General features: G+C 41.0%; 1 protein-coding gene across 1 annotated transcript in view; it reads left to right on the forward strand.

Annotated features, from left to right (window-relative positions):
- Window positions 1-14,058, forward strand: part of SYNE1 (spectrin repeat containing nuclear envelope protein 1) — a 462,280-nt gene that overhangs the window by 296,090 nt on the left and 152,132 nt on the right. The window contains exons 92-94 of the mRNA XM_027083161.1: window positions 4,467-4,634; window positions 4,852-5,013; window positions 13,129-13,335. Coding sequence (XP_026938962.1) covers window positions 4,467-4,634; window positions 4,852-5,013; window positions 13,129-13,335 — 537 coding nt within the window. The remainder of the gene's footprint in view (window positions 1-4,466; window positions 4,635-4,851; window positions 5,014-13,128; window positions 13,336-14,058) is intronic.

The following is a 14,058-nucleotide window of genomic DNA, read 5'->3' on the forward strand; positions in this document are numbered from 1 at the left end:
GAGGGCAGTAGAAGTTTGAAAAGAGTGGTAGTGTAATGGGTAGAACCCCCGGTTCCGGGTTAAAAAGCTCAGAATGGGTCCCAGCTCTTCCTCTAAGCTGAATGTACCCAGAAAGTCCCTCATTTGTAATGGGAAGCAATGCTACTTAATTCACAAAATGGTGAAAGTTAAATGTGGGGTTAATTTTGAAAGTACATTTTAGACTGGAAAATGCGAATCAAATTGTAGCGGTGGTTTTCCAAATTTAATTCCTTAGGAATCTGATGGATAATAACTCCCGTAACATAGACACATAACCAACAAGAGACATATTTCTAAGGGTGATGCTTCACTATGCCAAATATTGCCCTTATTTAGTAGTTACTTATAGGACTGATTGATTTATTTTATTGACTCTATGTATTCCTCAAATAGGTGCAAATTATTAATCTACAAAAGGTGATATATTTTCAAATTATTTTAGGAAACCAAGGGTTGTCTTTCCTGTCTAATAGACCTGAGACACACACACACACACACACACACACACACGCCAGAAAACAGATTTTTTTGTGACAAATTTATTTTATTCTTTTGGGGAACCTTTATTTATTATAGAGTATTTAATTTAAATTTTTTACATTAAAGGACGTTTTGCTTTTCCTCGTAGACAGTGATGGTACTACCTTCCATGTATACAAAACAATAGAGTTTACAAAACTGCTTTTACATATACCATTTTTTATGAATGTATATACTTGCCTGTGATTTGCCAAATACTCCATGATACGCTCAGGATCAAAGACACTTCCACAGATTTTAAGGCACTCATAGTCTGTGTGAGAGCAGGCAAATGATGACCATGGAGTGGGACAAGTGCTGTGAAAGTGGGAAGCACAGTGTTAAGGAAGGACACAGAGTACGTACCTAAACAAGGCTGGAGTTCAGTGGGTGAAGGATGTCCCCCTTTTGTTTTAAAGCAGGGGAAGGTAGGTACAGTTGGAGTGCACTAGAGTGATGTGAAGTTTTCTAGGCAGAAGGAAGTACATGTAGGAAGTTTTTCAGTCAGCAGGAAGGAAAATGGCCCATCAAGGCAACTGTAAGTAATATCAGTATGATTGGAGAAACATAGATTTGGAGGAGGAGGTGGGAGGAGAAATGAAACTGAGAAGGTTACAGGAAACACACCCTGATGGACCTTGAATGACACACAGAGGAGTTTGAACTTTGTCCAGAAGCTAATCCTTAACCACTGAAGGAATTTAACTAGAAGCTCTGCCCGGAAGTGACTTTTAGAACAGGTCATTCTGGATCAGTGTGGACAGGAGACAAATCCAGAGCCCAGGAAGCTAGTGAGGGACAGAAGTTGCACACTCTGATGTCTGGTCCAGACTGGTGATGTAAATGAGAGAAACAGCGCACCTGGACAGCACCTCCCCACATGAACGAGGCAGCCTCTCCTCCGTTAGAATTACTGTAGCTGTTTGGACGCAGAGTCCTGTCTTACCTACCTTCTGGTTTGCAAGAGAAGCCATGAATCGGGATTCTTACGAAAGCTCCCTCTCTGGATGAAGAGAAATTTTACACAATTTAAAACACTGTATAAACCAAGCTAAATGTATGCAGGCTAGAGGCAACCTGCAGGCTGCCAGCTTGCAACCTGAGAATTAGGAAGTTGTTGGTGTAACGTGAGGTTGAACCAGTGTTTTGGCAAGGGTATAGACCTTCATCCTTACATAAGCAGGGGTGGTAAGGGAAAGAAGAAATAGAGAATAAATCCCAAGCAAGGTGATGAGAAGTTCCATTCACTGAAAGATGGATAATACTTCCTCATTTTTCCTAAATCCATTTCTCATCCTAGATGTCGGTTTTGTTGTTTTTTTTTTTTTTTTAAAGTATTGAGTTTGAAGAGACTGTGGGATAAACTTGTACAACAGGATATGTGAGTCTGGAGCTTAAAAATACAGCAATATTTAAGAATGAGGACAAAAAACAAACTACAAAAGAGAAAGATTGAATGACTAGAGAGCTGGGAGGAGAACAGAGGTGAAAAGGAAAGTGTTTCCAAAAAGGGATGGTCAGTGGTATTGAATGCTAGTGAGAGACCAAGCAAGAGAAGATCTGAAAAATAATCATTTTATATCATGGGAAACAGCCACTGCTGACTGTGGCCAGAGCATTTTCAGGGGAGTCGCTAGATTCGAAGCCCAGTTGGCTACTTAGAAGTGGACTGAGGGTGAGAAAGTGAACATATTAAGTGTAAACTACCATTTTCAGAAACTGGATTATGGAGCCAAAGGGAGAGGGAAGAAATGATGATTCCGAATGTATTTGTGTATGATGAGCCGTCACATATTGATCTGTAGAACTTTCCAATATGTGATATCCTGCAAGAAAAAAATCAGAAAAGAGTGTGTAGGTGTTTTCAGATGGAAAAAATTTGGCTTTATTTACATGCCGAGGAAAAAGACAGTGAAGAGGGAGTAGGTATTAATGGACCAAGACCCTTGCAAAAGCGAAGGTGGATGAGGTTGTGGGAGTCGGTAGGAGGGTCCTCTTTAATCAAGAGGTGAGTCTGAATATGGACGGCCTTGAAAGTTTGAGAATTTGCAGGAGTATCTCCTCAAGGGCTTTGAGCGTGCGTGTGCATACTGGAAAGAAAAGTTGCGTTGAGTCATGGGTGGGGTTTTCCAAGTGGCTGAAGCAGAGGTTCAAGGGGCAAAGGAAACACAGCAGTTGGCAAGAGAAGGGTTTACATAACTTAAACACAGTCAGAAATACACTTGGGGTGAATCCATGCAGTGATGACAGCCTATCATGTTCAAGGAGTGGAAGTGGGTGAGGATGAATGGATATAAGCCTGTCAAGGACTTGAAAATACCAAGATGATCTACTCAAGATGAGTGACAGGGTTAGGAATGAAAAGGAACCAGTCTCCATGCTTCAACGTCATCAGTAAATGCTGGGACTTACCTAGAGGCCTCAGCAACAGCAACAAAATGGGTAGAAGGTCTCATGGCCACTCAAACATCACTGTATTTAATCGCAAAACCACCCAGTGTTATGCAGATGAGGGAACCCATGCATGAGATGTGAGTGACTTGCTCCAATTCTGTAGCTACTTGGGAGGAGAATTTCACCTGGGGTCTCAGGTGTCCTGACGCCTCCAGTGGCAGACTCCTGTCTGAACTCATTCTGTTGTATTCCACCACCCTGCTCCTGCCCTGGTACAGACTCCCAAGACACCAGGCTTCTTCCTGCTCTTTCCTTGGTTTCCCAGGTGTCTGGGGCTTTCATCAATACTTTTTTTTTTTTGCGGTACGCGGGGCTCTCACTGTTGCGACCTGTCCCGTTGCGGAGCACAGGCTCCGGACGCGCAGGCTCAGCGGCCATGGCTCACGGGCCCAGCCGCTCTGCGGCACGTGAGATCTTCCCGACCGGGGCACGAACCCGCTTCCCCTGCATCCAGGCAGACTCTCAACCACTGCACCACCAGGGAAGCCCCTCTCGTCAATACTTTTTACCAAGACATTATTATCAAAGGCTCAGTTTTTTGATCTTAAACAGTGCAACTGCAAAAGTAGTGAACTTTATTATAGCAATTTCCAGAATATAAACATTATGTCCCAGTTCAGTTTCTATAAATATACAGATAAACAACCATAAATTAAAACATAAAAACAATTAAACAACCATAAAACAACCATAAAAACAATTAAAAACACATGAATTATGTATCTTGAGATAGTAATGCCATTATCAATACTAATAAAATATGTAATATTATTTATTATCCAAGAAATAAGAAAATTCAAAAGCTTCATTTTTCAGTATTCACTTTATTTCTTGTGTACTTCCCGGAATCGAATAGGAGTAAACCTCTCTATTATTTGTTTCTTAGAGTAGTTTTAACCTCCCCATTACATTTTCCCTTATTAATATTAACATATTTAAATTAAAATGAATAATGAACTCACAAATATTAAAGATCTGGCTATATCTGAAAAAAGACTTTCTATAGACTTAAATAAATTTAAATCAAGGGTTTTAAAAAATTATTCAAAACTTTGATCAACACATTAAGCAACATTTTAGGAAGTAGAGCATTTAGATTCTCCTTTTTTGCTGGTGAATCAGTCTTTAAATATGTATACCACTTAAACATGCATTCCACGTTGTGGAACAACCCGAACAAACTTTTTGGCCAACCCAATATTTCCATTTTACCAGATATAAAATAGGAATGAGTTTTGGCAAGTTGACATATTGGTAAATTTTTTTTACCAATTCTAAAAAATTCTAAAGCAACTACAGGGTGCTTTGATATGACCTTCTTGTTACAGGAGTTTACTAACTTTGATAGTTGGTAGCCCTGGGGGATGGGTGTGAATCCTAAACCTTTCCTCCACATGACAAACAGTACCCAGAGCGTCCTGACCTAAACCTTGTTTTCCTCTTGCATCCAACGCCGTGCTTTGCACCCATAGGACATCGCTTATTACCAAGCCTTGTCTGCTGAGTCGTTGCAGACGGATGCCTCCAGGATTCCCCCCAGCACTCTGCCACCCCAAGAGCTCTGTGAACCAAGTCTGGAGCCGTCTGCTACTGCTAAACTGGATGATTTACAACGCTCTTGGGAAACCCTAAAGAATGTGGTAAGTCTTCGAAATGTGGAATTGTTTAGCCCACCAAACACTGATTACCTTAGCGATTACCTTAGTCTTATGAAATACATGCATAATGTGTACACATCCCATATACAGTTGAACACCCTTTGTTGGGTCACAGAGGTAAAGCGGTGAGGAAAGAAATGTCATAATCTAGAAGATAAGGGGCTGGGGAGTATTTGGTAATATCCTTTTTCTTCTTTAGATCAGCGAAAAGCAGCGCACACTCTACGAAGCGTTGGAACGCCAACAGAAGTACCAGGACTGCCTCCAGTCCGTCTCCACGAAAATGGAGGCCATCGAGATGAAACTCAGTGAAAGTCCGGAGCACGGCAGGAGTACCGAGAGCCAGATGGCCGAACACCAGGTAAGAATAGCGATGACTTCAGCTTCCTGCATGATCACATAGGTGCACTCTTACTGACGACCGGCTGGCCAAGCATGTGTATGAGACAGCAGGCTGACACGTTTTTTACTGTATCCCTTGTTACAGAGTAAACAAGATCCCAAGCTAAGTGGTGGTTGTTTCCATCACTGCTTCAGGGAGGGTCTACGAGAGGGAAAGAAGGCTATTGAGACCTTGACGTTGCTTTCTAACTTTTATTACACAAACTGCATTTCCTTATAGTTGCCACATTATTTTTATTTCGTTTTGAACCATTGTTGTAAGAATCAAGTGTACCCCACGTCTACCTTCTCGGGGTATTGTTGTTTGAAGAAACTTAGCCAGTGTGTGCCCAGCACCTCCCCGTTATCACTGAAGAGAATAACTCTCAGACTCCAGTAGGCCAAGAAGCAGCTGAAGAATAAGGGATTCCAAGTTGTAATCTTGTGGTTTTCCCAGACTTGAATCATTTTTTAAAAGGGACACTGGACAGTGCTTCAGCGTTAGGTGAGAAACAGAGATGATTACGTTACCCTAACTCAGACAGATATTGTTAAAAATGCATCAACTTAAAATGCACGCTAAGAGAGTGCATAGCTTAAATCTGGTTACTGCTTTAGCAGCATCATCGGGTGTACTCTTAACGCATAATCAGGTGTAACTGGGTCTGGGTACTGAGGCGTGCAGTCCCCTAAATACTCAGCCACCGTGGTACAGGAAAACGCTGCTGCGGCCAGGACTCAGGAGCGTGTGACAACCCTATCAAAGGCAGAGGAAAAGAAAGATACTTTTAAATGCAAATTAAGAGCTATGAAAGCATGATGCAATTATGTAGTTATCAAATACTGGGTAATTTACCAGCGTTAAGGGTGAAACTCTGTACTTTATCTTTCTTCTACTTAACATCTCTGTAGTTTTGGAACCCAGGATAACCTTGGAATACATTGCTTGTTCGGATGTGTAGTCTAAGATAAAATTGTACTATTTTACAATAAAGGACCTTGCAGTATAACACAAAAATGAGAATATTTCATCTAGAGACAGCATGTTGAGAAACAGTGGTTTCAGGTTCCTGACACTCTTGTAACTTCTTAAGATAGAAATCAGAGTGTATAGCATCCATTTATAGGCCTTATTTTGGGAAAATGACCTTCTGTGGGTCTTTCTGCTATCCTAAAGTCACCCATAGTCCATCTGGTTTGGGGAGGATGCAGTGAAAATATAAAGTTAAAATTAACCTTTGTTTACTTGGATTAAGACAATCACGAGGACAGTCAGGGACTTAGGTCTCTACTACCATGCAGTGTCCCCGCAGCACCACAGTCCTCTCTAACTGGTACTCCAGTTTTCTAACTGTCAACAGCCACCTCACTGTCACCTGAAGGGGCCTCCTGGGGCTCTGTCTGCCTAACACCCTCCCCAACTCTTCACTGTACCTGGAAGGGCAGGAGAACTTCCATACATTTGACTACAGCTTCTTTTAAGCAACCAAAAAGGATTTGGCATAAATTATCCAAAGGCTGGATTAAAGTGAATTTGAGTGTCACAGACTTAGATTATCAGAAGCCAGCATTCCAGGAGAGGGTTTACAGAATTTGACTCTCTCTGCTTTTGGGTACTTTCGGGTACTTTCCAGTCACCTCTGCTTTTGTTCAAGGCTGATCATTCTTGTGTCCCAGGTGACAGACCACAGCTCCCAGAGACCCTTCAGCAGGTCCCACAGGATTTAGGACCTGTATGAAAGCAAGATCCTGGCGGTCTGCCTTGACCTTCCAGAGTTTCTAATTAAAATGCAAATTAGCTCCCAATTACCAGCATCACCCTGCCTCTCAGGTATTAGTATGAAAACACAAACTGAATGTAGAGCAAAAGTATTATTTTATTCAAGGGATGTAATGGAGAAAACTCAAAATTGCACATTAAAGCTAACTATTATGAATTAGAAATGAACCTGTGACTTTTCTTGTAATTAAGCCCAAGCACATGACTTTTGTCCCATTCTAAATTGAGAGTGGTAGTGCTAACAATTATAGCAATGAGGGGTATAGCTAATTCAATGATTACCCATCATTGGAGCTTTTAACAATTATATTAATGCTCTAATGAGAGGGAAAGAAATATAAATAACGTATAATTTCTTGTATCATCACAAATCTAACATTTTCCATCTGACCTACTTTTGCTGTCTGTACCTAAATTCTGTGAATTCTGGGACAGCGCTGCCCACATGGAAGACTAACGGTATCACAATATCTAAATTGGTTCTTGGCTTCTGGAATGATACTTTAAAAATTTCAAGCAATACGATAGAACTACTCTTTCTAAATTCCAGTGTAATGTGGGTGAGAAAGTCCAGTATGCTTTTAGTATTTTCTAAAAATTAATAAAAAATACTTCAATTGCTGATTTTTTCCTAACACTCTCTTGGAAGTACTAATGTTTCTTTAGAGAGCTACTCTAATTCCTACATTTTTCCTCCGAACACTTGTCTAAACCTGCTGAATTGGGGTGGAGCGCTGTGCCTTTCCTGTTACCCTCTTTAAATTGAACCAGAAGTTTAATTTTAAGACGTCAATGCAGTTCATAAGCTGACTTGTGGCTGTCGTTCCGGGTGGTGAGCCCTCTGATTGGGACCTTCATTATCACGGGCAGCTAATGCTTCCTGGGCATGTGTTGTCTTTGCCACACCAACTCAGTGATGGTTAGTAGGCAGAGCTCTGAGGTTATTTCGGTTCTGTTTCTTTAATATAAATAACAGCTCAAAGTTTGAGATGAACTCTGATGTAGATAGTTCTGAAAGTCACAATGAAATTCATGTTCACCTTGGGTGTTGAACCAGACATGAGCTCCATGTTCTCCCCAGAGTGAGTCATTTTAGAAAAGCTCAAGGAACCTCTCTAAACCACAAACTGGTCATACACATGCCCTCCTTGTAAACACAAGTCGGAAACGCAAAGAGGAACAACATTTCATCTCCTCTCCTTAGTTTTGAGCCAGATGTTGGAGGGAAACATCTGGCCACCAGCTGAGACAGTTATTGGGCGAAGACATATTTAACTGCTGGATGCTTTTGTTTTTTTAGATGGAAGTGAAATTCGCATCCCATGAAATTAACCATTTTAAAGTGTACAGTTCAGTGGCTTTTAGTACTTTCACAATGTCATACAATCACCCTCCCAATCTGGTTTCAAAACATTTACATCACTGCAAAAGAAAACCCCATCCCCCAGTAAGTTTGGCTGCTGGATCTTGAAGTTAAAAACTATAGCAACCTTCCAAAAATATCCACTCTCCCCTGAGAGTAAACTGAAGCGTGAATAGGGAGGCTTGACTCTAACAGAATGGAAACTAACAGTTGTAGGATTCCTAATTCCATCATCACTTACTGAAGAACATTCAGAGAGCTGTTTTAGACATTGTGAGTCTGAAATGGAAGTTGTTCACTTCACTGTATGCCTGGTTGGTCAAATCCACTGAGATTAAATGAATGAGGAAGATTTTTTTTTTTCCTGGTTGCTTCATGATTAAGATAACTGTTTTTGTTTTGTTTTGTTTTGTTTTTGGGTTTTTTTGCGGTACGCGGGCCTCTGACTGTTGTGGCCTCTCCCGTTGCGGAGCACAGGCTCTGGACACGCAGGCTCAGCGGCCATGGCTCACAGGCCCAGCCGCTCCGCGGCACGTGGGATCTTCCCGGACCGGGGCACGAACCCGTGTCCCCTGCATCGGCAGGCGGACTCTCAACCACTGCGCCACCAGGGAAGCCCGTAGATAATTGTTTTGTCTATTATGAATTAGAATGAATTCAACTAGATGTGTTGAGCACCTACTATGTGCACAGCTGAAATAGACACTTATTCTTTAACATATGATTTAGGGGTAGATGAATTACCAACATATTATACAAAACCCAGCAATGTGATTATGGGTTACAGTGGTGGGAAGATCAAGGAGACTCTAACAGGTCTTTTGGGAGACATGGATTTTGAAAATTTGGAATGGTAAGAGGAGTGGATGGGAGACACTATAAATGTAAATGTGTGAGGAAAGGCACAGAGGAGAGAATGAGAATGAACGTGGTGTGAAGTAGTGAGGGGCTCTTCTTGCTTATACAGAGAATCAGTGCAAGAAAAAGATACAATAAGGTCAGTCTAGTTATGGAGAAGCCCTCAAAACAGGCCACCTAATATGAATTTTATATTTTTGGCAATCAAGTACCAAAAACGATTATAAAGTAGGAGAAAATACTTTACTGGACCGAAACCATTTTGAATTGTATAACAAACAATAACGGTCTGTACATTTGTTACAATTACATTCAAATATCCCAGCAAGTTCTTTGATGGAGATTGATAAGATAATTCTAAAACATATTGCAAATGTACTAAAAAATATGTATTGAAAATGGAAAGAGTCAAGAATAGCCAAGACAACCTTGAAGAAGATGAATAAAATTGAAGGATATGAATCCTTTCAGAGAGTGAGATTTATAAAGCTATAGCAGTTATGAGACTCTGGTGTTGGCACAGACGCCAAATGGGTCAATGGTGCAGAATGTGAAGCCAGAAGCACCCTCCCACCTACACGGACACTGCGCTTATGTCAAGAACTGTACTGCACAACCGTGGATGAAAAATCATCTTTTCACTAAATAGTACAGGGTCAATAAGAAGAAAAAAAAAGAAGTTTGACCCCCTACTTACCCTGGACACGGTAATTAAGTTTAGGTGGATTGTAGATCTAAATGTGAAGATTAAAAAAAAAATGTTTTGAAACAGTGCTTCTCAAAGTATCTGTAGTGTATAATCTTTTTTTTTTTAATTTTTAAATTTCTAACTCAACATTTTAGTAAAATAAAATAAAATACTGGTTGGATATTGTGTCAACGTCAAGTTGTTATAACATTTCTTAATGTTTACTTGCAATATCTTTCTCTTATCATGAACTAGAGACAAACCAGTTCATGACGCCATTGAATGGACCACACTTTGAATAGCATTCTTCTAGAAGGTAACATGTGAGAATATATTCATAACATTACGGTAGGCAAAAATCTCTTAAATAGGACAGCAAAGGCCCTAACTTTTCCAGTGAATCAAAATACTGATATATTAGACTACAATAAAATGAAGAGCTTCTTTTTATCAAAAGACATCATTAAGGAAGCTTCTACCCGTTCAGGGACAGACACGTCACAAAATGGGAGCAGATATTTGCAATACACAGAACTAAAAGAAACACAGGCATTCCTATCCTGAATGTATACACAAGTCCATGCATCAATAAGAAAAGGAAAGACTCCAATAGAAAATGGGCTAAAGATTTTTAGCAGGCGGTCACAAAAGACGATCTCCAGGTGACCAAAAAAGCATAGGGAAAAGTGCTTAGTCTAATTAACCATCAGGGAAATGCAAATTAAAGCTGCAATGAGATACCACTATGAACCTACTAGAAAGGCTTAAATGGACAAGACCCACAAACCAGGTGACAGTGGAATACAATGCAGCGATAAAAAGGGTCAGCTCTTTTTACATGCAACAGTCACAGTCTTGGAGGGAGTGAAAGAAGCCAGACACAGAACAGTACATCAGGAATGATTCCATTTCTGTAGAGCTCAAAAACAGGCAGCAGTGATCTATGACATTTGCAAGCCAGCACCATGGTGATCTCTGGAAAGGAAGGGATGCAGTCCAGGGGGCTTGCGGAGTCCTGGGAATGTTCTGTTTCTTGATCTGGGTGCCAGGAGCCCAGGTATGTGCGGTTTGTGAAAATTCATAGAACTGTACACTTATAGTCTGCACTTTTCTAGATGTGTATAATGATTTCAATATAATAGTTTACTTAAACAGCAGTTGGACAGGATGACAACTGATATTAGGGAAAGAAGAGCATTTTTGTTGTTTTGTATCTATTAAGAGCCCATTCTGAGGAGGCACTGGGCTTAGAGCGCAGCCTACAGTCCTATGGAATAGGTGGGAATTATGCAAGTAGGGGTATGTTGGAAACTGTGAAATATTGGCAACTATAAAAGCAATGATTCTTTACTTGGAGTCATGATTGCCCCTCCTGTAGGGGTAGGGCCTGTTTTTCTAACATGTCATTCAAATCCCAAAAAAGAATTCCTCCTGTCAAGATTCCAGCTAAAGAGCAAATCATAAAACACAAAAAATGAGAAATACCAACAGTGTATAATTGTGATAGCTGTTAAGCAGGAAGTAGGGCGCTGGTAAAAGAGAACAATAGAGATTTCTTTTTAGGGTCAGCGGTCAGGAAAGGCCTCTCTGAAGATGTGACAGTTAACCTGAGGCTCCAGGGATGAAGAGAACCATCTCACAGAGAGGAAGAGAGCATTCCAGAGCTTGAGGGAACACCGTGTGCAAAGGCCCTGAGGCAGAAAGTGCTGAGGGTCCTGGAGTAACTGAAGAAGGCTGGAATGTAGTAAGCCAGAAGGGAGCGTGGTACAAGGGGCAGGCGGGGGTGAGACCGCACGACTACAGCAAGGAGTTTGGATTTCATTTTACAGGCCGGAAGCCACTAAGTATTTTAAAACAGGGGACTGAGAGGATCTGATTTACCTTTTTAAAAGATCACTCTAATTACTCTGTGAAGAGCGGTTTGGAGAGACAAGAATGTAGACCATGAGAGCAATTCAGATAAGGAGTTGGCGTGACTTAGGTGGGAGCAGAGGAGACATACGAGATACGTTTTGGAGGTGAAAGCAGTTGGATTTGATGCTGGATGTGGTGACGGAAGGTGTGAATGACTCCTAGGTCCCAAGCTTAAGCAATGAGAAGGGTGTTACATTTTACTGAGATGGGGACAACAGAGGAAGAAGCGGGCTTTTTACATGATAAGATGGGGACACCGTGAACTATGTGAGTTGAATATAGAAGCCTGAAACTTAGGACAGATTAGGACAGACACCTGGGTTAGAGGTACGCCTTTATAAGTGCCAGGGAGGCAGAAATTCTCCTCTGCTCTTCTAGGTTCTTCTGGCTGGTCTAAGACTTCAATTGACATGAGACAGATTAACCAGAGAAAATCAAATAAAAGTTTAATAACATGTAAACGTGGGAGAGACCCAGGAAAACTGAGTAACTTGCCGAAATGGTTGAAACTCTCGCCTTAAATACTATCTTCAGCTAAAGACACAGGAGGATGTTGGGGGTAGTGGTTTGAGACTTAAAAGAGGAGGAAGGCCACTCACGTAAAGATGGAAAAGCAAATGTTTGGTAAACAAATATTAATTGGTCCACTCAGAGACAGTGGGACACTGAGTGTACTCTGATCTCTTAAGAGTTTCCCTCACCACACCCAGCCCTATTCTTTGCAGATATCTCGATGATAGCTCTATTCCTGTAATAGGTCCCCTTTCTAGATTCTTTAGGTAGTTAGAGGGAAGGTCAGAGTTTTTTCTTGAGTCTTTTAGACCTTGATTGTTTTCAGCTCAAAATAACCTGCATGCCAGAGACATTTTGGGGTGGCAAGTTTTATTCTCCTACTAAGTGTTCCACATTAGGAAGGGTTTAAAGCCTTGGCAATGGACATCGCCTGGGAGAGCTTGTGAAGAGAGAAAAGGGGCCTGGAAATTAGCCCTGAGAAACTTCAAATTTTAGAGTTGGGGAGAGGAGAAAAATAAGGAGAGGGTAACAGCATAGAAACAGGTGACAAATTTTTCCTGTCTTGTATAATGTGAGTTTGTGATTAAAATGCAGTGCTGTTTCAGACTCAGGGAAGTTTAGAGTGGGAAGAATCATGTTGAGGAAAAAAGTGATGAATTTTATTTTCAACATAGAATTGGAGACTCAAACATCATTGAGCATACCCCCGTCGGATTACAGACGTGCCTGTTGAAAACCAGAAAGATTAATTAACTAGTTCAAATTCATTTAAGTTACCAATACAAATGGTCTTAAAATCAGAAATTTCCTGACATTCAGTCTGGTACTGTCATTTAGAAACTTAGGTTAGTAGGTCCCCTGTTTGTTGGTTAAACGACTTCCAAATGAAGTGTCTTCACTAGTATCGAACCACATGGGACTCAGCTAGTGCCACGATTCCTCAGTGCGAAAAAATACATACACGAGTATGATTCTACAGTCTTCCCCGCAGGCACTGATGGATGAGATTCTCATGCTTCAAGAGGAAATCAGTGAGCTGCAGTCAGCCCTCGCGGAGGAGCTGGTGTCTGACCCCCCAGAGTCCGACCCTTCGGAGCAGCTGCCCTTGCAGTCCACGCTCGCTGTCTTAGTGGAGCGAATGTCCACCATCAAGATGAAGGCATCAGGGAAACGACAGCTTTTGGAGGTAACAAGCCATTCTCAAGGTGCCCCTCAGGTCCAGATTAACTCTTAGGGTTATGCTGACAAGTATGTTGGGCTACTTACGTGATCGACATGTTTATTGTTTCCCACTCAGCAGAAGCTGGTATTGTGTGTCCAGGAGGGTCTCGTGAATAGAGCCCTGAGTCAGTGTGGAGCCATGAATGTGTCTTTTCACCCCTTTCTGAGTCATTTCGAGCATGCAAAACTGAGACTGTGGAAAGCTGATACTTGGTAGACAGGAGTCTTATGAGGAGTAATTATAGAAGGTTTGCACGATAGTGTGCTGTGTTTAAATAAGAGCATTTTTATGAATAGCATTACCAGTACTGTGAAGAATAAATCCTCAGTCACTGTTAGCCAATTCAAGCACATTAATTCATGAAAATATTCTTGCAGTTCTGGTTCTCATGTTACTTAACTTTAATATTATTTAATAGAGAGGTAAATTTTAGTCACGGTAGCAGATGTGTTAAAAGTAAATTATTTTCCTTTTTTGTTGTTGTTTTTCTCTTATCATTCCTGGCCCTAAACGTATACGATGTTCATATTGTTGATCCTATAATTTAAAGTGTCTGTGTCCTTGTATCTCTAGGGTCTAGCAGCTTCTCTGGCAAATAATCATTTATTATATACACTTATTTTATTTAGCTGCTGATTATACCATAATTCAATTTACCATCCCCCTATTGTTGGGTATGTAGGCTGT

This window comes from Aethalodelphis obliquidens, unplaced genomic scaffold (genome assembly GCF_003676395.1).
Source record: "Aethalodelphis obliquidens isolate GAN/ISIS:26980383/991018 unplaced genomic scaffold, ASM367639v1 scaffold3, whole genome shotgun sequence".
In the NCBI taxonomy this organism is placed as follows: domain Eukaryota; kingdom Metazoa; phylum Chordata; class Mammalia; order Artiodactyla; family Delphinidae; genus Aethalodelphis; species Aethalodelphis obliquidens.